Source organism: Eumetopias jubatus, unplaced genomic scaffold, assembly GCF_037043125.1.
Source record: "Eumetopias jubatus isolate StellerSeaLion01/CBP00866 unplaced genomic scaffold, mEumJub1_p1.0 scaffold_13, whole genome shotgun sequence".
NCBI classification, from domain to species: domain Eukaryota; kingdom Metazoa; phylum Chordata; class Mammalia; order Carnivora; family Otariidae; genus Eumetopias; species Eumetopias jubatus.
The window spans coordinates 49,135,531-49,157,397 of record NW_028274819.1 but is presented as its reverse complement, the minus strand read 5'-3'; the positions used below and the strand labels follow the sequence as shown (position 1 = coordinate 49,157,397).

Sequence of the window (21,867 nt, the reverse complement as noted above, 5' to 3'; positions counted from 1 at the left end):
CAGAGTCTCTCATCCTGTTCTTGGACTTCAGTCCACCTGTCTGGGGAGTCTGGTGGTCCCGTGTCTCAGTGTGAACCCTGATGGGGTCAGACAAGACTGTGCCCCTGAGAGGGTGACAGTGGGACAGACTGCTACCATGGGCGGCAGAGGGACGCAGGAAGGAAGGGAGCATGGTGGGCGGATTTTATAGTGCCAATAGGGAATGGATGATAAATGAATGAGGACATGAACAAATGTCCACATCTCTCGGGCATAACTTGTTTCACGACCCTCTCTTCTGAGGCTAGAAGCCTGCACAGTCCAGGAAGGCAGTTGCCTTATAGCACTGATGGGAGTTTCAACTGACTTTCTGGCCCTTAACGAGCCATGCTCCCCAAATGAGACTGGACACTTTAAGACATAGGGAACAGCAGAGAGCTATGCAAACTGCACATCCAAATCCAGCTCAGGCATCTCTGAGCCCTGGGACTAGTTTGCCTGGTTTTTGACCTAGGGAGAACACCAGCCCATCCATGTGACCCATCTGTCCTCATCTACCTCCAGCTCCTCTATGAGCCCGTTGGCCTGTTTGTTCAGCTCATTCATCAGAACCATCTTGGCCATTTTGATTTGGTTTTCCACCTTTCTGTGTTGATGCTTCACCTCAAAAATCCTATAAACAGAACGGGACAGGGCATGGTGAGCTCCTCTCTCCAGGCCTATGAGGGCCTAGAGAGAGAAAACATAACAGCCAACAACTTAGAGGCTGCCTATGAAGATCAGGGCCCAGCAGGCACCAAATATAAAGAAATGAGAACCTTTCTCCACCATCCTAACCTTGGTACAACCCAGCCCACTCGATCTAAGTGGGCCAACAGCCCGAAACTCAACCAGGTTTTCTCTAGGTAAAGCTCAGGTCCATACTCAGGTCAACCCAGCAGCTCACTGGTTACACAGCACTGGAGACAGCACAGAGAGAGTGAGTCATGTCATCTGTTGTGTTAAAAAGGTGGATATCCATTAAACAATGCCATGCAGTAAAAATAGCATGGGCTAGAGTAGTCTACCAAAGTAGACTAATGGTTGCCAAGGGCTGGGGATATTGCGGGGAATGGGGAATGGACTACTAATGTGTATCATTTGTCTTTTGGGAGTGATAAAGTATTCTAAAAGTAAACGGTAATACTGATTTACACAACTCTGTGAATATACTGAAAACCACTGAATTGTACATTTTACAAGGGCAATGTTACGGTATATAACTTATATCAATAAAGTTTTTTTTAAAAAAGAACATGGGCTTTGAAGTTACACAGATCTGCCTTCCAAATCCAGTTCAGTCACTGACTAGCTGTGTGATCTCAGACAAATCACCTGACCTCTCTGAACCTCAGTCTCCTTACCAGTGCAATGGAGATAATCCAACTCAAAGAATTATAAGAATTGTACAAAATCATGCATGTAGGTGCCCTACCCAGTGCCCACCACATGATGAGAGCTCTTAGTACCTACTAATTCCTTTTCCCACATTAAATATCAATGGTTCCATACCACTTGTAGATTTATATGGAACACACTGGGAAAGGGTGGATAAAGGGCAGATTGCCACTGACTTACTGCATCCTTGTGATAAACCCAGAATCTGCTTTATGCCCTCATTCTCGAGGACCTACCTCTGGCTATGTCATGGCCACGTTCAGAAGGCATGTGCTTAGGCCCAAACTCACACTGATCATCCTGACTGAGCTTGGTTCCATCTACCAAGTCATGACCCAAAGCCCTTTCAGTGGCCACAAGACCTCTAAGTTCCAAGGCATATGCCTTCTGGGACATATGCCCACATCTGCTTAACCTCCGGCATTCTTCATAAGTACTACATCTCATAGCCTGGTATCAGGATCCAGGATGTCAGGAAATGTAGCATTTCCAGCATTGGCAAGGGGCTAGTGTGTGTTACCTGTCCTCAATTTGTTTTGCAGATGTCTGTAGACTAGATTTCTTATGAGCCACCTGTGTAGTCACACTTTCTAGAAGCATCCTCTGGTTTTGCAAAACTTCTTCAAGATGTCTGCACCTAAAGAAGGAGACAGAGAAAAAGCTGAAGAGGGCCGAGTCTTCTGAGCATGCCAGCCAAGCAAGAACCCCCAACTGTGTATTGTCTCAGCCAGGCGCACAGAAGCTAGCATTACATCTGGGGAAAGTGCTGAGTCTTGGCCCTTCGAGCCTTCTCCAGAGAAGGCCCACAGCAGGAACAGAGGAAAAACTTCAGCCTCAGGGCCCCAGACTGGCATAAGCAGGGAGAACATTTTGACATGACACACTGGGAGCCCAGCGCTAGCAAAGCGGAGCCCAGAGCCCTCCTGAGCCCCCTTTGGGCAACCAGGCAGCCACACCTGTGTTCTTTGTGATCCACCATGAGGCAGCTATGGCACGTGAGCACATCACAGGTCTCGCAGAATAGCTTGAGCACTTCCTGTGTGTGTAGAGGACAGTACAAGGCGAAGTCTCCAGAACCACCACTCACTCCTGCCAGAGAAGATAGAGAAAGTGGGCTTCTCTTGCTGGGGAAGACTCTCAGGTAAGCTCCACTGAGCCGCCCTCACCCTCAATGGACACAGGGGAGACCCAGAGTCGGAAGGAAGGCGGTGCAGACAGGAGAGGCCTCTCTCTGGGCCAGTGAGGTTTTAGAAGCCCAAGGAAGAATGCGAGCTGAGCCTGGCAGGATTTGCCCAGCTGTGCAGAACTCACACATCGCCCAGCCCCACACACCCCACTGCCTGCCTACAGCTGAGGAAGGTGCTTGCTGCTGCAGCAGCACACAGATCTCCTACAGAGTGATGGATCCTCTAAAATTCAACTTAAACCTCTTCATTCATCAGGATGCTGGTGGGGGGTGGAATCGGAGTGGGGGGGCTCCAGGCCAGATCACATGGATCATTAACTCTGGTTCCTGTGGGGGTCACAAAGGTTAAACCGCCCCCACAGTTCAAAGACCCCGGGCAAAGACGGTCAAGAAGACTGTCATTTACAAGAGGCACTGGATGGACAAATGGATAAGCCCTGATCTGGGCTGTTTAATTAGGCAAGTCACTAAACAGAAGTGAGGCATGACTGCTCTAAATGGAGGTGAAAGTAGGGAACTCAGCTAGCTCCCATGATAATTTATGACTACTCCTCCCTGCACATCTTGTTCACACCCCCCCTCCCCCACCCCCAAGGGAGAGCCCAGCATGAACTTGTCCTCTGGGAAAGGCTGGGAGGCCACCCCTACCCGCACCCCTAGTAGGGAAACAAGGTGAGAAAGAGCCACTCTCCAGAAGTTTGCAGTCCGGGCGCTGCTTCGGGGCGCGTGAGCCAGCAAAGACTGCAGGGAGAGCTACCTGGCGGTCCCTTGTGGGCCCGAGAAAAGAGCGGGCCCCCGGGGGCAGGGCCGTGCCGGTGCTCCTCGGTGCACGAGCTGCACAGCCAGCGGTTGCAGTAGGTGCACAGGATGTGCGCCACCCTCTTCTCCTTGCACTCGGAGCAGTTCTGCAAGCACAGAGGTCTGCGGTTACTGACCTGATCCTCCTCCAGGGCAAGGGTGGGGGGGCGGCCTCTGTGAGGGGCTGGGAGCCTGGAGGGCTGTTCCCTGGAGGGCAGTCAATTCTGGAGAGCCGCATGGCGGCTTGTGAAGCAAAGCATCCTCTGTGGCTAAAACAAGAGTGGCTTCAGGGGCTATTCCCCCCAGGTCCCATGCTGCAGATGAGGACACCCGAGTAAGTAAGGCAAAGGGGGGCTCCCCAGGCACATACAGCCCACATGGAGTGGCAGCCGGTCATGGTCAGTGGGAGATGCTGTGATAAAAGGCCACAGCAAGTGCTAAGGAAGCAAAGTGGGGTTTCCCAGGGGCTCAGCCTCGGAGGTGCCAGGAACTAATTTCATGAGGAGGTAACTTCTGATTGGATAGGGCATGACAAGTGGAAGTCTGCCAGGCAGACGAGAGAGTGAGATGGGAGAGCACAGGCAAAACAGAAAATTCCGTGTGCCTGCAAAAAGGGGGCAGCCACAGTTGTGGGAGTACAGAGAGATGATCACATATGGCCAAGAAAGAACAAGTACAGACCAACTCTCAGAGCCGTGCTTCCACAGCTGGGGCTTGCTGCGCCCAAGAGAACCTGGTCCTCTCCTAGTCCAGATGTTCATTCATTCGGTCAGCAAATATCTTGCAGGGCTGATGTAAAAACATGAGTAAAAAAGGAGATTTGGAAAAAGTTGGCCTGTCTGGGCCTAAATAAGACAGGCCATCAAAATGACGTGGATTCTGACAGTGCCCTCGTACTGGCATCTGACAAGCCCACACTGGGGGGAAATAAAAGAAGAGAAATACAAGTTTTACTAATTAAACTATGAATTCCTTGAGAGTTAAGAACATGGGTGTCCATCTCCCTAGCACCTAGCACAGGGCCCGGCATGTACCAGACATTCAATAAGAATTAGATACAGGATCAAGTAAGTTGATTGGCCAAATGGATCAAATGCAGTGGCAAGGGTACCCCAAAGGGGAGAGGAATAGGAGGTGCTAGTCAGTAAGTGATGTGAAATTTTAGAAACTCAGGAAGAAGCTATTAGTTGCTAAATACAGGCAAAATTGATGAACCCATTTAGTTAAGCTGGTGTTTAAGTTTCAACTCAGGGGGAGAGAAAAAGGAAATAAAAGCTCCGTACTAATATTTTCCAGTAAGAGCTATAAGAAAGAGAAAAAATACCCCCATTTTACTTTCCCCAACTCAAATATTTTGATACTCTGTGGATAGAAGGAAAGAAGGAAGGAAGGAAGGAAGGAAGGAAGGAAGGAAGGAAGGAAGGAAGGAAGGAAGGAAGGAAGGAAGGAAGGGTGGATGGATGGAGGGGTGGATGGATGGAGGGGTAGATGGATGGGTCTTTGGATGGGTGAATCGATGGGTGGATGGATGGATGATTAGGCAAACTGATGGAGGAGTAACAAGTCAAATGAAGTGATGGGTGAACAGGTGAATTTATGAACAGGGGCCCCAAAGATTTCTGAAAAGGATCAGCTATTTCTTTACTTGTCTGGACTTACCCTGGCCATCTTGGATCACCCAGTAGAAACACACTGCAGAAAAAAATGTTCAGTTACATCCCTGGTAAGGTATACTCGCTTACATCCAGGACAGGAGATGAGTTCTGGGAGAGGGGCAAAAAGGTAGAGTCAGAGCAATATGGCAGATTATACATAAGGCCTAGACACAGGGCTTTTTAACACACAACACCAAGGTATGTGCCAATACCACTTATGCCAAAATGAACTACATTTGACGTCATGGCCTGCACTTACCATCTGGGTACTCTGGACATGACCATCCCAGTAGGGGCCAGCCCTACAGACCTCCTCGCTAGTCCTACTTTCCTGCCCTCCTCACAAGCTGTTCTATCACAGGCCCAGCCCTGTTCTGGTTCTGAGAACCTGGGTGGCTTCCTGCTGCTCCCACTCCTCATTCCCCAGCTCTGAGAGCCCAGCTCCTGTTACTGCCTAAGTTCCAGGGTTTCAGTTTAGCCCAGGGCATAGATCCAGCCACTAAGGTTCCCACACAGCAGAACAACTTTAAGGATCTCACAGCTAGAGCTTCGAGCAAGCTCTCCCCAGAGAAAGCAAGGTCTCCCTGCCTGCTCATCTAGGAGGTATTTTTCTCTTACTACTGCCAATACCAATCCGTCTGCCCCATGGGGCTCAGAGAGTTTTCGCTGGGCCTTCTCCATCCAGCCATGTTGCATGCACTGCACATGTGTATCTCTCACCTGTGAACATGAACATCTTGTCCTACCCCCCCTTTCCCTAGAGAAATGTAACTGTCTCCAACACTTTCCTCAGCATAGGGGGTACCGGGACTATATAAGCATCATGGAGACAAGAGTGCTCTCTGGGCCACCTCAAGAGCATGAAACCCACTGCATGCAAGGAGATGAGGCTCCTGAGTAGGGCCAGGTGCCTGTACCCAGGCATGAGGGCCACCTGGAAAGCAGTGGCTATGGTAGCGAATGCAGCACGACCACCACAATCTTCTCGGCCCCATATCATCAAAATGATACAATGGCAGTTGCAGTCAGACCAACCAAAGTCTAAATACCAGGTTTATCAACCAGTGACCTTGGTTGGGCAAGTCAGTTAATCTCACTTAGCTCCTCTGTGCTCCAGTTTCTTCAGATGTAAAATCGGAAGGGAAAAGAAGAGTTGCCTTGAGGTTTAAATTCTGTAATACTTGAGAATGCACCTGATCCTCCACAAATGTTGACTGAATTAAAAAGACTTCTCGTATCCCATTCAGGGCAAGGCCAGGACCTCAATTATCAACTCTCCCGGGTGATCAAAGTCAGAGTCGGAGAGGTCGAGCGAAAATATGGCCATAAGTTCTTCCGCCCCTGCATCCATGCTCGTCCAATCCTAACCATTAAAAGGTGGAGTCTATCCTCCACCCTTGGAAGCTAGGCAGCCTTCGTGACCTGCTCTGGCCAACAGAGCACAGCCGAAGTGAGACTGTACAAGTTCCAAGCCTAGACCTCAAGTGGCTTTGTATGATTCTGCTCTGCTCTCAGAACTCCAAGATTGTCCACATGGACAACCCCAGGTTAGATCTGCTGTAAGATGAGAGACCAGCCAGACCAATGCCTTGGTTGTCTCAGGGGCTCACTCATAAACCAGTTAGACCCAACTGACTCGCCAGCTGAACACAGACACAGGAGTGAACACAACCGAGGTTAGCCAAGCCCAGCCCAGCCTAGCCAAGCCCTGAAGAACCACCCGGAGAGTCCCAGTCCAAATTGCTGACCTATAGAATCATCAATAAAATACAGTTTTTGTTAAACACTAATTCTTGAGTGTCTCATAATGCAGCAAAAGCTAACTGATCTATCCTGCAAAAATCAAAATCTACAACATCATGCAAAGTAATAATTCAATACTCTTTCTCCCCTACCCCTCCTTTAACCTCCCCACTGAAGAAACTCTCCCCAGCCTTCACAGAGCCATCTCCTAGATAGTCTCTTGCCTATCAAGAACAGTGGCCAGAGGTGAAGAAAAATGCTCTTCCCTGGGGAATCAGGTGACTGTCCCTCCCTTCCCCTTGGCTCGTCCCGGGGAGACCCTCCTCATCTACCCTGGATTCAGAAATGCTGCTCTATTTGTTGAAAATGATTCCCACAAGGCTTCTAAGCCACTGGCAGCAGATGCCCAAACATCAGTCTCATAAGCATCATGAAAAAAGAGAAATAACTGAAGACATCAGACAAGGCCTCATAGCAAATCCTCCACTGCCCCTGGCCTTAAATGCCAAAGTCCTCATCTTGGTGCTCACGGCCCCTCCCAAGCTGGACTTACCTCTCTCTAGTCTCATCTTCCACTTCACCTGCCGCACACCCTGTGTCCTTGCCAGGGCAACTATCTCTGCTGTCTTCTGAATATCAAACCTCTGCCTAACTCTGTTCCCTCTCCCCTCCTTTTCAGATAAACTCCTATTCATCCTTTCAAACCTGTTTGAATGTTCTACCTCAGAGAAGCAGGGTTGATTTCCCTCAGGATGAGTTAATTATTCCCTCTTCTGGGTTCCCACAGCACCCTGAACATCCTTCTAGTATGACAAATATCACATTGCATTTTAACTATCTGTTCATATGTCTGCATACAAAAATAATCCACAATTGGCACTAAAGGATACTGCATGATTTTTAGCAGATTGGACAATTATACTCCTTTTGGGTTTGGGTATCCTGTGCGTATTCCTTGCACTCACAGCCACTGAAAGTGGTAAAAAGTCATCTGGAAGCTTTCAGGGTGATGAGAAAAAAAGCCAGCCAGGATAATAAAGAATCAGGTCCAATCCAGAGCAGGGGTGTGGTGCTTGGGAAAGGCTGTGAACTGGGAGATGTGGCTTCCAGGCCCAGGGCTGGCATTATCTGTGTAACCTCAGGTAAGTGACCCCTTTCCCCCTGAACCTTACTTTCTACATCCTTAAAATTAAGGGAATGGGAATAGCAGGGAATTGTGAATTATCCAACCCTCTTCCTCTGCTTCCTGCACCCAAGTATCAGAAGTATTCCCCTGGGCAAGACTGGATGGGGCAGAGAGCCAAACAGTGACCTGCCTATCACCTTTGTGAGCAAGTCAGGGGACAGGTTTATGGCTTAGGAGAGGCATACATCTCAAAGCTCATCCCACTGAAGAGGGGCAGCTGCGGCGAACAGCAGAGCTGGAGCACCATGGCAGTGATAATACGAGCAGGTCCCAGGGAGGCTGTGGGGCCCAGAGTGGACACAGAGGACATGGGCTCTCTTTGGGTCACAACCTCTTTTTTTTTTAAGATTTATTTATGTTGGGGGGGGCAGAGGGAGGAGAGAGACTCTCAAGCAGCCTCTGTGCTCAGCACGGAGCCTGACACGGGGCTTAGGCTCACAACCCTGAGATCACGACCTGAGCTGAAACCAAGAGTTGGAAGCTTAACCAGCTGCACCGTCCAGGTGCCCCGGGTCACAGCATCTTTGTCCAGAAATGCTTATCTTCTGTCAGAATGTCCCTAACCCCCAACAGGCTGTGTTAACTTTGAGCTTTTGTTTCAAGAGGGTTCCCCATTTTTCAACATGAATACCAAAAACAGTGGGTTTTTTTTAATTTTTAAATTTTTTATTTTTTATTAGGCTCCATACCCAGTGTGGAGCCCAATGCGGGGCTTGAACTCACAACCCTGAGATTAAGACCTGAGCTGAGATCAAGAGTCAACTCAGCTGACTGAGCCACCCAAGTGCCCCCAAAGTTTTATTTGGGACAACTGGAATACGTGAACCCATAGGGCTGCAGATGTATATATAAAATAACCAAACATCTGCTTATGATATTTAATGCTTCATATTTAATACTTAGTTATTAATACATATTTAAATCACATATTACATAAAATATTTATATACACTTCCCTTTCTCTGTTTGGATTATTCAAATGATAGCCTTACGCTTTTATTTCATACACAAGAATATCAATTCTGAGCAATGTAGAGCCAGGATCCAAAGGCCACACACAACCATCCCTATAGGAAGTGGGGCTTCTGCCTCCCAAATGAAGGAGTCACAGGCACCAGAGTTCTCCTGGGGACCTAGGGGACTGAGAGAGAAGCTCTGAAAGCCCAGGGTATTCAGTCTGCCTGTCATAAGAGTGAGCACTCTGGTCCCTGGGAGGTGTGGGGCAGATGATTCTCTTACCACCAGTCCCTGCACCAGACCTCTATGTGTGTTATTTCATTCAATCGTCAAATCACCTCTGAGAAGCAGGCATTATCCCCATTTCATAGCTGGGGAGACTGAGGCTCTAAGAAGTTGCCTCCTGGCAAAGATCATACAAAACAGGGGCAGAGCTATGACTGGAATCCAAGTCTCTCTAGTTCTAAAATCCAGCCCTTTCCATTATGCTATAGCTCTCTAATTCAAGTGTAAACAAATTAATTAATTTGATAATTTTATTATAAGTAAAATATTCCACAATAATGATCAGATTCTAACTTTGGATTATGGGATCCAGAAGGAAGGAGCTGGGAGCCAGCCCCATCTGTGCTTCAAGTTTTAAGAAATATGATCTTTGAGGAAAGGTAGGTGAAGAAGATTTTTCCACCTGGTACTAAATCTGGGGATAGTTTCATATTATAGAACCAGTGATTCTCAAACTTTGTTACATATTTGAATCCAACGGGGCACTTTAAACATCCTGATCTCCAGTCCATATCAATTAAATTGAAGTTTTAGGAGGTGGAATCCAGGCATAAGTAGTTGTTAAAATTCCCCAGGTGATTACAATATACAACCATGTTTGAGAACCAGCACCTTAGAGCATCCCCTGCCCCTGTACCTGAGCCTGATAGCTCTTTCCCCGTACCATGCAGCTGAGAAGGCCTGGATCACCCAGTTTTAAAGAGGCTCCTCAAAGTTAGGAAACATACTGAATGCAGCTGTGATGTATCTCCCCTATGGCAGGGAAGGGAAGAGGGCAGATTCCTGACAGACAGCAGGGTGTCCTGATACCTGGGTACCCTGGGGATTGGTGGTGAGTTGGAGGACACATCCTGCCTCCCCTAACTCCCAGCTCCACTGAAGGACCCACAGTCTAAGGGCTTGGGAGGCTGCCTGAGCTTTGGCACTACAACCACTGCTGCTGGGGCCTAGAGTGTGCTGAGCTCAGGACTTAGTGGGGCAGCAAAGGAGGGGGGGTCAAGACTGGGTAGTCCACCCCTAGACATGGGAAAGCAGCGCCAAGGCAACCTGGGGACCAGGGGCCTAGGCTGGGAGAGAAATCCCAAGGAGGTTTAAGAAAGCTAGCATTGGGTCAGCTCAGCCCACCAGGTAGGGACCCATAAACCCCAGACACAGAAGCCTGAGCCCGGTGCTACGCAGCCAACCAAGGGTTAAGAAGTCCTTCATTCTACAGCTCCTGTCCATGACTCCAAGGAACTTTACAGCTGGGGCCCTAGCTCTGACACCCACAGGGCAGTGGCATCCTCGGAAGCAGCCTGACACGCTCCCTGCCAGGTCTCACCTGTAGAACCAAAGCTGGACAGACCTAGCTTTTTGCATGTAGCCAGATCCCTCACCATACAGATGGTGACATGGAGGCTCAGAGAGAGGGAGGGACTTAGCTGAAAGCCACGGAGCCCTTATAAAATACAGGTACTACCTCGAACCACTGAGCAGTCCCTGATTACCTACCTCTGTAACCACGAGTAAGACATTCTACCTCCTCATGCCTCTGTCAGTCACTAGACAGGGAGAAAAAAAAAAAAAAACCCTCTGGTGGTAGCCTCTGGCATGTTGGCCATCCTCACTACCCATTCCTGCCCTCCCACCCAAGGGTAGCCCAGGGTTCTAGGCACCAGCTAAGCCCCCCACCACACAAGCCCCTGCAGCCTTCCTCTAGCCCGTAACTCAAAGCAGCACCCCCGTCTAGAAACACATTGCACCCATTCCCGAGATGCCTAGTCCCTGCTAGAAAGACAGACTTCGATCCTACAGGGACTGCTGCTCCTGCCCCTGGCTGCCAGCAGGCTTGCCCGTGGCCCTGCTGCCCTGTGATGAGAGCAACACCTGGGAGAGAAGTCAGAAGAGCGACAGGTGAGACCACCACAGGTCCCAGAGGACCGCGCTCACCAAGTGCCTGGGCACACCCACCCTGCGTGCTGCAGCCAACTGGGCTGCAGGGCCTAACCCTTGGGGAACTGGGTCCTGGATGGGGTAAGGGGAGCACCCTGGGTCCTCTCCTTTCTCTGATGCATCCTCAGCCAGGGCTGCATTTCTCCAGCTCACCTGAGACGCTCCTGCAAGAAAAGGTTGGTTGACTCCTCCTGTTCCTGTTTATCTCGAAGGCTCTGCAGCAATTTCCCAAACTGAACAGCAAGAGGGAGACCTCAAAGAGGCGACTCTCTTCCTAGCTGCATCTCCTTCCTAATCCTCTGGGTGCCTTGGAATAGAAGCTCAGAAGGAAGAAAACGAGATTTTCAACTTTCAGGAACTAGCTCTGCCGCCCTCTGCACGGCTCAGGAGGCCATCACTCTCAGCCTTTTAGGACTCGATCCAAAAATCCTTCAGCCCTCCATGTTCCCCAAAATGACAGTGCTCATGTATGGCTGGAATCTGCCCCGATCCGGTAGCTCATTTAAATAGAGCTCATCACAACAACAGTGTTGGTGGAGAAGTGAGTAGCTGCAGGGCCCTGGGGACCCCCTGTTTATACGTAGGAAGAATGATGCAATCTGGGTATCAAAATAGCAATCCAGAACGGAATAACAGGCTCACGCAGCAGCGGTGCCTGCACACCCAGAGCTCAAGTTGACACACTCTGTCAGCCCCACACTGCTGCAGCACGCAGATGCCAGGCACACGCTCTCACCGCATCATTTTAAAAATCAGCAGGAGCCCGAGATAGCCCTCCGTGCCCCCGGCACAGAAGGAGGGTGTGTGGGGGGGAGACCTTCGACAGACATTAAAATCTATCTCCTACACACTCACCTGCTCCTGCCACTTCACCTGAAGTCCTTATTCTGTGACGTCACAATCAGTTGCCATAGTGACCAATTGTCCGTCACAAGTGGAGGATTAGGACTTCGGATGGGGAAGACACACATTTATGATGCACAAAGGTCCTGGAGGTGTCCCTTGGCAGCTAACTCTACCCTCCCCGCCCCCACCCTGGGGAGATACAGTTGAACACAAGCAGGGAGAGAAAAGGGAAGGAAAAGCAGGGTCGAGTTGGAGGGAAGACATTAGGAGCAGGCAAAACTACAAGTACAGGAGAATTGTAAAAGCACAGAGCACAGGAAAATTGCAAAAGCATTGGGTGGGGAATGGCAGGGAATGCGCTTGGAAAGACTGGCAGGAGAGTAAGCTCCCTGAAGGGCCCTGAATGCTAAGCTAAGGAGCTTGACCTTTATCCTAAAAGCAGAGGCTCTGGAGAGGGACAGAGCTGGGCTTTATGATTATCTTGATGCACAGGGGACTCCCGGGGAGTCAGGGAGAAGGTTTGTCCTGTTTAGCAGTAGTGGGATCCCAAACAAGGGCAGCAATGGAAAGAAAGGGACAGAAGAGTTGTTTCATAGAGAACCAATAGGGCGTGAGCAAAATAGGATGTGGGAGGGAGTGGTGTGTGAAGAATAAGGAGTCAAATGGAGGGGCTGTCAGAACCAGAGGTAAGAGTGGGGAGAGGGTGGGAGAGTGGTTGCCAAACCCCGTCTCACATGTGCCCTACTTTCTCTGACATCCATAGCCTCTTTAGGTCAGGCTGCATCCTGCTTTGCTGGACCAGTGATTCACCAATCTGGAGGGTCTGTTAGAAATCCTGAATCTACCAAATCCAAATCTCTCAGGTGTGGGTGTGGGACCAAGAATCTATATTTTTAGCAAGTTACCCCAGTGATTCTTAGGCATTCAGACTGGCACTGGCTCAAGGACCAGTAAGCTGGAAGCAATGGCCAGGACAACTGCAGGGGCCGCCCAGCAGGGCTTTCTGCATCCAGTCTTGTCTCCTCCAGTCATTCTTCTCACTAAGCCCGAATAACTTTCCAAAACTACAGATCTGATTGTATTCCACTGACCAAAAATATCCAGTGTCTCCCCACTGCCTACAGAATAGCTGAAATTGGTCATGACCCTTCACAATGTGTCCCCAAATTTCCCTTCCAGAGTTCCCACTTCCCTCCTTCGAACAATCCTAGATTGCGGCCAAAATTAACTCCTTCCTTTTCCTCCTGCCTTGCCTCCATATGCCTCAGCCTAATACTATTCCCTCCCTGCATTTCCCTTCCAGAGTCTGGCCCTGTCTGGCTCCTACACAGATATTCCTACTTGATGCCACTCACAGGTTCAAATCCATCCAATTTCCCCAGGCTGAGCCTAAACCAGGGGTCAAATAACCACAGCTTGCCCGTTTTTATAAATAAAGTTTTACTGGAACACAGTCATGCCCATCAATTCCCGAATTATCTGTGCTGCAGTGGTGGCACTGAGTAGTGGTAACAGTGCCTGTAGGACCTACAAAGCCAAAAATATTTGCTATCTAGCCCTTTACAGACAAAGTTTGCTGGTCCCTGGCCTAAAGCAATGGCTACTTCAATTGTTCTAGCCTCACCCTTGGGGGTTCAATCCTGGTAATGGGGATCCTGCTTGTTTCCAAGTCTACCTCCATCCCTGTGTGCTCAAGTTCTGATAACTGGGTCATGCTTGAGCCAACCTCCCATTTGGGGTAGGACGTTAAGATGAAGCTCTAAAGTTAGTTTGGAGTCAGATCAGGAAGAGCCTTGAAGGCTATGCTAAGTGTCTGTTCTGAACCGTAAGCAATTGAGGGCCTCTTAGGTAGCTAGAGCTGCAGACCCACAACAGAAAAGAGTGATCAGGGTTGAAGCTAGAGGATTTGAGAGCATAACGCACAGAGGCAAGAGGTAAAGTGAGGTTAGGCAAGGGGATCCAGAGAGTGTGGGGCAGGGCCAGGTGGCCCATCTGAGCCGGAGTCAGAACACAGGCATGAAAGCTAAGGGATAGGCTGAGGCAGGAGATGGTGGTCCACAGCTTTCAGAGCTCATGTTCATAGGACCACCAGACTGCGAAACAAGCTTTCGGGGCCGAGAAAGAGCCCATAGCCGAATGCAGGGGGCACAGGTAGAATGGAACTAGGCTCATCTCATCTGATAGACTGGCACCTCTATTTCTTTCACTTCAAATGTCAAGAGTCAATCCAAGGACTGCACTGACATACTCCATGCAAAACCACTGTCCCCATTTCCAACTGGGTCTGGACAGAGAGACAATGGGAGAACCAAGGGCAGCAGCCTACTCTAGGTCTGCAGTTCCTACTGGCCCTCAAGTCCAGGCAAGCCCCGGGTTGGCAGGCAAAGGAGCTGAATTTTTTTTCAGGCTCTGTAATAACTATGGCATTCAGCAGCCTCTCAGAAGGCTTTCTGGAATCCTGATGCTCCCTTTATGTAGTAAGGGATTAGAGATAATCTCCAAGGCTCTTTCCTGCTCTCTAGCCTCCACAGCAGTCAACCATGACTGGTCCCCCTTGAATGAGAGAGTTCCAGTAGACAAGGGGCCCCTCCAAGACCCTGTCCATCAATCACGGCTACCTTGAACTGAGGGAAGCCTCAGCAAATCTACTCTAGCTATATCCTTCCGAGCAGTGCTGGCAGCAGCTAGCACATCCCCCAGAACGCAGCTTGCCTCCTTCCCCGTACCAGGGGATTTGTTCTCCCAGTAACAGGTACCATTCTGAGGTGCCAGTGCTACTCCCGGGGCCCTAGAGAGCCAATTAAGGTGAGGAAACTGTTCATGAACTAAAAAGCCATTGGGCTGATAAGGCTTGGGAGCTCCAGCTTCTGCACCTGCTGCACACCCAGCTCAGTCCAGCTCAACTGCTAGTCTTCTACCTAGGAGACTTGAGTCACTGCCCACAACAGACCCCACAATGGTTGGACACACCGTTCAGCACCTGGACTGAGCAAATAGCAGTCACCTTGCCTTCCAGGCTCCTATAGCTGAGATCTCACCCACCCCCCTGCCTCCCACCCTCACCTCAGGCCATTAGAGCCCCTCCACCTGAGCTCTCATTAAGATCATCATTTCTTTCTCTGACTCTGAGGTTGTAGCATCTTGCATCAGTTCCCTCACTTTGGATCTTCCCAAAGTCCCAAGGCCTGCCCACTGAGGGACAGAGATTGCTCCCCCTTTCAGCATCTGTAGTTTACAAGAGACATGCTGTCACCCATCATTAGCTTCAGGAAGCATGAGGCCATGGTGGTTGTTTGGTGTTCTTAGAGCTCTTCAAGTCCAGCCCTGAAAGCCAGAGAAGACCTGGGATTGCCCAGTCAATTAGTGCTGGAGTCCAGACTGAGCTCCAAGGGCCGTGACTTCCAGACCAGGGTTCTGCCCACATCTTGCACATCACTCACATCGATAACAGGAACAGTATCTACTAAACAAGTAGATTCTAAAACTTTAATATCAGAATCAAGGTCTGTCAGCTAGGATTTGTCTTTCAGTAGATTTGAAAAGGAAAAATAATGACCCTTTTATTTACCTGAGGAAGTAAAACAACAACTAGAGCTAGGGGAGTCCTGAGAATTTTGAAGACAAATGCAGCACATAGTAAATGTCAGTTTCAGGCAGCCAGGTCCCTTCAGAGCTTGCTACATTAAAGTATCACTTTGCCACTCAGTGGCCAACTTCTCCAATAGAGTTTGACCTGGGACCATTTTCAATTAGGCTGAAAAGCAAATAATCCCATGTATATTGGCTCTGGTTGGCTGAGTACACCCATTTCCCATATCCAGCCTTTCTGCACTGAGCCCGCAGTTCCAGTGGTCCCGCTGCATGGCTAAGCCATTGTGTGCTCAGCACACGGCTGCCTTCACTCTGATCCCCATCACTGGCTTTTGAAGACCTTGCCCAGCTGGTCTCCTCAGAGGCGGAGACCTAACACAGACACATTTCCTAGTGCGACAGAGTTGCTGGGGAAAAATCTCCACGAGGCTGTGGCCGCATTAAAGATGTGCACCTGAGGACTCGGGCTGCAGTGCTGGTTCTTTCCTCAAAGATTCTCCATGGAGTCTCCCCACCCATTCAGTGATTCCAGATGAAATCTTCCTCTGAGCAGAGTGCTCACAGTGCTGATCGCGAGCTTTGAAGACAGGTTTGACCTGACCTGGCACTTAACAGTTGTTTTAGACCGGAGACATGACATATTCACAATACCCAGGGTTTTCATCTGTAAAATGGGAATAATACCTAATTATAGGGTTGTTGTAAGATTTTAAAAAAGATGATACAGGCACAAGCACCCAGTACAGTGTCTGCCAACCAGCAGGTGCTTGATAAATATGTTTGCCCCTTGCAAACAGAAATAGAAAGGGCAGCGTCACAAGTAGAACAGTCTGCCTCCCATGTAAGAACCATGGGAGATCTCTGCGATTTCACTGATTCAATCATTTGTTCGATAAATATTCACTGAAACCCCCATCCTGTGTCAGGTTCTGTGTTGGGCTGGGAGGTGGTAAAGATGAAAGACCCAGTCCAGTTAAATCAGATGCCTCCCCTCGTGCCAGGTACCAGCGCAGAAGTGCAGGCCTGGGGAGGCTCCCCTGAGGGATCAGAGTTGAAAACCAGCTGGACAGCCCCCGAGCCCAGGCACCCAGCCTATTCTACACAGTAATGCTCGGCTTTGCCCAGCAACCAGCAGGCCTAGATATATGGAAGTGGACTTACCACCATGCACTGTTGGCCCATCTGGCTAGAGGCACTGAGGCTAGCTTCTTCAGCTTCTATCCATCTCCTCTCTAGCTGCTCCCATATTTTACTTTTGAAAACACCAGACTGGCAGAAATAGGATAAGCCTTTTAGCAAGTCTGGGCCCCTACTCTGCTGGATAAAGTGGCAGTGCTAAAAGCTCTTTCCAAAGAACCAGACTCCCAAAGCCTGGCTTCTCAAATTGTGGACCAGAAATCAAGTTCAGGTCTTGGGTCTCTCACTAGACTTACCAGAGATAGACGATAGCTCTCCTTTTCATGAGACAGTTCATTTGGGTACCATTCTTTCAGTTCTTCCAAAAACATTGAGTAAGCAACGGATATCCACCAGTCCTGGTCCATGGAGAACCTCCTAGAGGTATTGCTTCTTTGCCTGAACTTTACAATCTTCTCTTCACATCCATACCACACCATATTATTATCATCTGTCTGGTTATCTGCCCTTCAACAGAACAGGAGTTCCTTGAAGGCAAGGGCCCTGTCTTTTCATCTCTGTACCCTAAATGCCAAAGAGCCTGGTACACAGAAGTCAAATACCTGTGAAGAAGACAGACATAAACAGACAAACCAACTAACACCCGCACAGCATAGAGTCCTAAAACCTCCAAGTAGTCATGGAAGCTGATTCTACTCTTCACCCATAAATGCAAATATGGAAGGTAACAATGGCCTGGCCAGACCATAGGATATACTAGAGAATATAAGGTGCCACATATTTAAGAAATTGCCTCTCTTGTTGCAAATCAGGCATATTCACGTCTGACCAATTTTTTTTTCCACTTCAGTTTTAAAAGTTCCAAATAATAGTATTTTCTCATGTTTCTCGGCTTCTTACTATCTCCTATGAGCAGTACAGAATGTTCTACGTATACATGAGCATTTAATCTTCCTAACAATCCTATAAGGTAATTACTACTATCACCATCCCCGTATTCTAGGCGAGACAACTTGCCCAAGATGCACAACTAGTAAGTGGCAGGCAGATTAGAACTCACACTCTGATGCCCAGACATATTAACACCAAAGCTTAGGTTTTTATTTTCCATTTTACTTGGAATAACTTGGTGAATAAACACAATGATTCTAATAACTGTCATTAGTATGACTTGGTTTACTGACTTTAGAGCCATACAAAGCCTTGACACATGCATAATTAGTTCATGTTAAAAAACCTAAATGAGGTAGTCAGCTGCCGCGAGCAGGAAGTGTCCGACGGCGGGCGGAGACTGCACGATGGCCCCGGACCCCTGGTTCTCCACGTACGATTCTACCTGCCAAATTGCACAAGAGATTGCTGAGAAAATCCAACAGCAAAATCAGTATGAAAGAAATGGTGAAAATACAATCAGGCTTACCGTGACAATCAGAACTTTGTTGCAGAATCTGAAGGAAAAGATCGCCCTTTTGAAGGACTTATTGCTAAGAGCTGTGTCAACACATCAGATAACACAGCTTGAAGGAGACCGAAGACAGAACCTGCTGGATGAACTTGTAACTCGAGAGAGACTACTTGTGGCATCCTTTAAGAACGAGGGTGCAGAACCAGATCTCATCAGGTCCAGCCTGATGACTGGAGGGGCTAAGCGAGGAGTCCCCAACCCTTGGCTCTTTGAGGAGCCGGAAGAGACCAGAGGTTTGGGTTTTGATGAAATCCGGCAACAGCAGCAGAAAATTATCCAAGAGCAGGATGCAGGCCTGGATGCCCTGTCCTCTATCATAAGTCGCCAGAAACAGATGGGGAAGGAAATTGGGAATGAACTAGATGAACAAAACGGTGTCTGTAGCTCTTCTTCTCAAAGAGACTTCTTCAAAGCAGGCTTCACAGAAGGATGTTTGCATTGCTGGTGCCCCAGTCAGTCTCTACCTGAAGGCCTCTCAAGCTGTTTATTTAGTTAGCACTTTGATAATAGAATTTAGTCTTGTATTAATGAAATAAACGTGTGGGCAGTTTGGTGAAGGAATCTTTTTGCGGTGTATCCAGGATCAGAATTTCCCGAAGTGTGTTAGGCAAGGTGATTTTCGAAAATATGTTGAGAAACACTTTCCATTTTAATAGTTGCATATTTCAACGAAATAAAAATGACTAACATTTGAAACCTGTAAAAAAAAAAAAAACCTAAATGAGATCAAAGACTTAAACATAAGAGTTAAACTATAAAACACTTAGAAAATACAGGGGGAAAGCTTCACGACAATGAATTTGGCAATAATTTCATGGCTAGGACACCAAAAGCACAGGCAATGGAAGCAAAAATAGACAAATTGGACTCAGCAAAATTAAAAACTTTTGCACATCAAAGAACGCTATTAATAGAATAAAAAGACAACCCATGGAATGGGAGAAAATATTTATAAATCATATAGCTGATAAGGGTCTAGTACCCATAATATATTTTAAAAAACTCCTACAACTCAACAACAACAAAACCCCAATTAAAAGGTGGGCAAGACTGAAACTCTATACCATTATACAACAACTCTCCATCCCCACCCCCTTGTTACCCCCCAGCCCCTGCCAGCCACCAGGCTACTTTCTGTCTCTATGATTTTGACTACTCTAGGTACTTCATGCGAACAGAATCATAGACTATTTGTCTTTTTGTAACTGGCTTATTTTATTTAGCATAGTGTTTTCAAGGTTCATTCACATTGTAGCATGTGTCAGAATTTTCTCCCTTATTAAGGCTAAATAATATTCCACTGTATGTATATACCACATTTTGTTTATCCATTCATCTGTCAATGGACACTTGGATTGCTTCCACCTTTGGCCATGCAAATAATGTGGCTAGGGACATAGGTGTACAAATATCTCTTTGAGTCCCTGCTCTTAATTCTTTAATTCTCCCTGGATATACCCAGAAGTAGAATTGCTAGATCATATGATAATTTTATTTTTTAATTTTTTGAGGAATGGCTGTACTGTTTTCCACAGAGGCTGTACCATTTTATATCAACACCACCAACAGTGTACAGGATTCCAATTTCTCCACATTCTTGCCAACACTTGTATTTTCTGTTCTTTTTTTCTTAACAGTAGCCATCCTAATGGATGTGAGATGATATCTTGTTGTGGTTTTGATTTGTATTTCCCTAAAGATTAGTGATATTGAGCATCTTTTTGTGTGCTTACTGTCCATTTGTATATCTTGTTTGGAGAAATGTCTATTCAAGTACTTTGCCTATTTCTAAATTAGGTTGTTTTTTATTGTTGAGTTGGAGAAGGTCTTTATATAGTCTAGATATTCACCCAACAATGTTGGAACTTTTTAAGACATATTTAAGATTCACCATGTTTATAAATTTAACTTAGATTTCCAAGTGTCCTTTAATTAGGAACATTTATTTGCTAGGCAACTGAAATACTTAAAAAGAAAATAAAATATGTTTAATTTATAAAAGCAAATATTAGCTAGGTTTGTAAATATGTTCAAATATTAATAAAAACCCCTTTAAAAGTGATTGTTAAAATTTGCTACATTTATAAATAGAGTAAGACATGTAAGTTAAAATTTAGAAGTTTTAAGGAAGGACTAAATTTAAATTTAAAAATCAGACATTAATTTTAAAAATCAAACTAGATCATCTTTTCTGTGCACCAAACTCACCAAAGAGCCCAGGGAGGTCACACAGCTTGCCCAAGGGTTTAGAGGGCCCCAAATTCATAGCTAAAGACAACTGTGCTGCTATAATGCTTCAAAGCACCTAGCCTTGGGCTACAAATCACTTTAATAATACTGCAGACAGCAAAACAAACAGAGATGATATTTCTAAACGCTCTTAACTTGTTAGACCTTCTGATCCTCCAAGTTCCTTCAACAGAAACTGCACCTCCGTTACAGGCCCGTGCTAGAATGCTGAGCTGAAGAGACCTGGTTCACGCCTCCAAGGACTCACAGTCCTCAATGAGATTGTTCCCTAGGAAACCTGATATTCGGAGCAAGACACAAGCTTCAGGGCACCTGGGTGGCTCAGTCGTTAAGTGTCTGCCTCCAGCTCAGGTCATGATCCCAGGGTCCTGGGATCGAGCCCCGCATCGGGCTCCCTGCTCAGCGGGAAGCCTGCTTCTCCCTCTCCCACTCCCCCTGCTTGTGTCCCTCTCTCGCTGTGTCTCTCTCTGTCAAATAAATAAATAAAATCTCATAAAAATAAATTAAACAGTGAATGGTTCACTAGTCTGTGTGAGTCTGTTCAAAGTCAGTTCCCGACCAATCCTAGGGGGATAGCAACTCTCCCTCTGCCTGGGAAGTTTAGTGAATCTGGACAGTGTCCTCTCCATCTGGGGAATCAGCCAAACCTTGAATCAACACCTTCCCAGGTTTCTCAGTTTGCCACCAACTCAAGGAAATCCCAAACATGCAAAGTCCCAGCTTACAAAATAGATATAGTAGGCATCAGGAGGATTGCTTTGTCTCACAGATTCCCCAAAGAATTGCGTTCGGCAATGAGTCTCCCTTGGGCATTTGAATTCTGGTTCTTTCTACACCTGAAATTCGGTTCCTATGAAACAGGAAGAGACCGGTTATGTGGAAGGAGGGGAAGGGGTGGTACTTTTGTACTTACCATCTGGGATAGTCCCAAGAAACTTGGCCACCTGCCTCAGCTCCTACACCAAGCCCTGGAAGCAGTCTTTAACAGAGCGAATGCTGACCGGGTAGGAACCGGGCCCCCACATTGTCCAGGTCCTGTAGGCACACTGAGCAGGTCTGTACCATGGCCTCTATCTGACCACTCGTGTGTTTCTCGTCAACCAGTGGCAGCCCCATAAAGCTCATGCCCGTATTGGCGCCCATGCCCCTGTCTGGGCCCGAGGCTCTTCCAGTGATATCCTCAGGTGTGAAGCAGCGCGTAGAGTGAGCAAGCTCCACTCCCTGAAGTGAAGCACAAAGCAGAGGGATTCATTTCTTTTGGGTGGGGGATGTTCCTGGACAGGCCGGGGAGGACTCAGAGCACCGGAGGCTCGCGCCCTGCAGCCCGCAGGCCTCAGCCTCACAACCTCACTTGAGCCCAGAGAGAGAGAGAGAGACTCCAGCATCTCCGCCCTAAAAAGCAAAGCCTGCAGAGGTCGGC

General features: G+C 47.8%; 1 protein-coding gene and 1 pseudogene across 2 annotated transcripts in view; one reads left to right on the top strand and one right to left on the bottom strand.

The window, feature by feature from the left end:
• Nucleotides 1-21,668, bottom strand: part of TRIM66 (tripartite motif containing 66) — a 46,075-nt gene extending 24,407 nt beyond the window's left edge. The window contains exons 1-6 of one of the 2 annotated variants that reach the window (XM_028116776.2): nucleotides 21,361-21,668; nucleotides 5,060-5,163; nucleotides 3,360-3,507; nucleotides 2,373-2,505; nucleotides 1,937-2,053; nucleotides 538-652 (exon numbers count right to left, since the gene is read on the bottom strand). In XM_028116776.2, coding sequence (XP_027972577.2) covers nucleotides 538-652; nucleotides 1,937-2,053; nucleotides 2,373-2,505; nucleotides 3,360-3,507; nucleotides 5,060-5,068 — 522 coding nt within the window. In that variant the 5' untranslated portion in view covers nucleotides 5,069-5,163; nucleotides 21,361-21,668. The remainder of the gene's footprint in view (nucleotides 1-537; nucleotides 653-1,936; nucleotides 2,054-2,372; nucleotides 2,506-3,359; nucleotides 3,508-5,059; nucleotides 5,164-21,360) is intronic. The other variant, XM_088017598.1, reaches the window with a different exon arrangement.
• On the top strand, nucleotides 18,007-21,654 carry LOC114219267 (syntaxin-8 pseudogene; annotated as a pseudogene).
• Nucleotides 21,669-21,867: the final 199 nt, after the last annotated feature.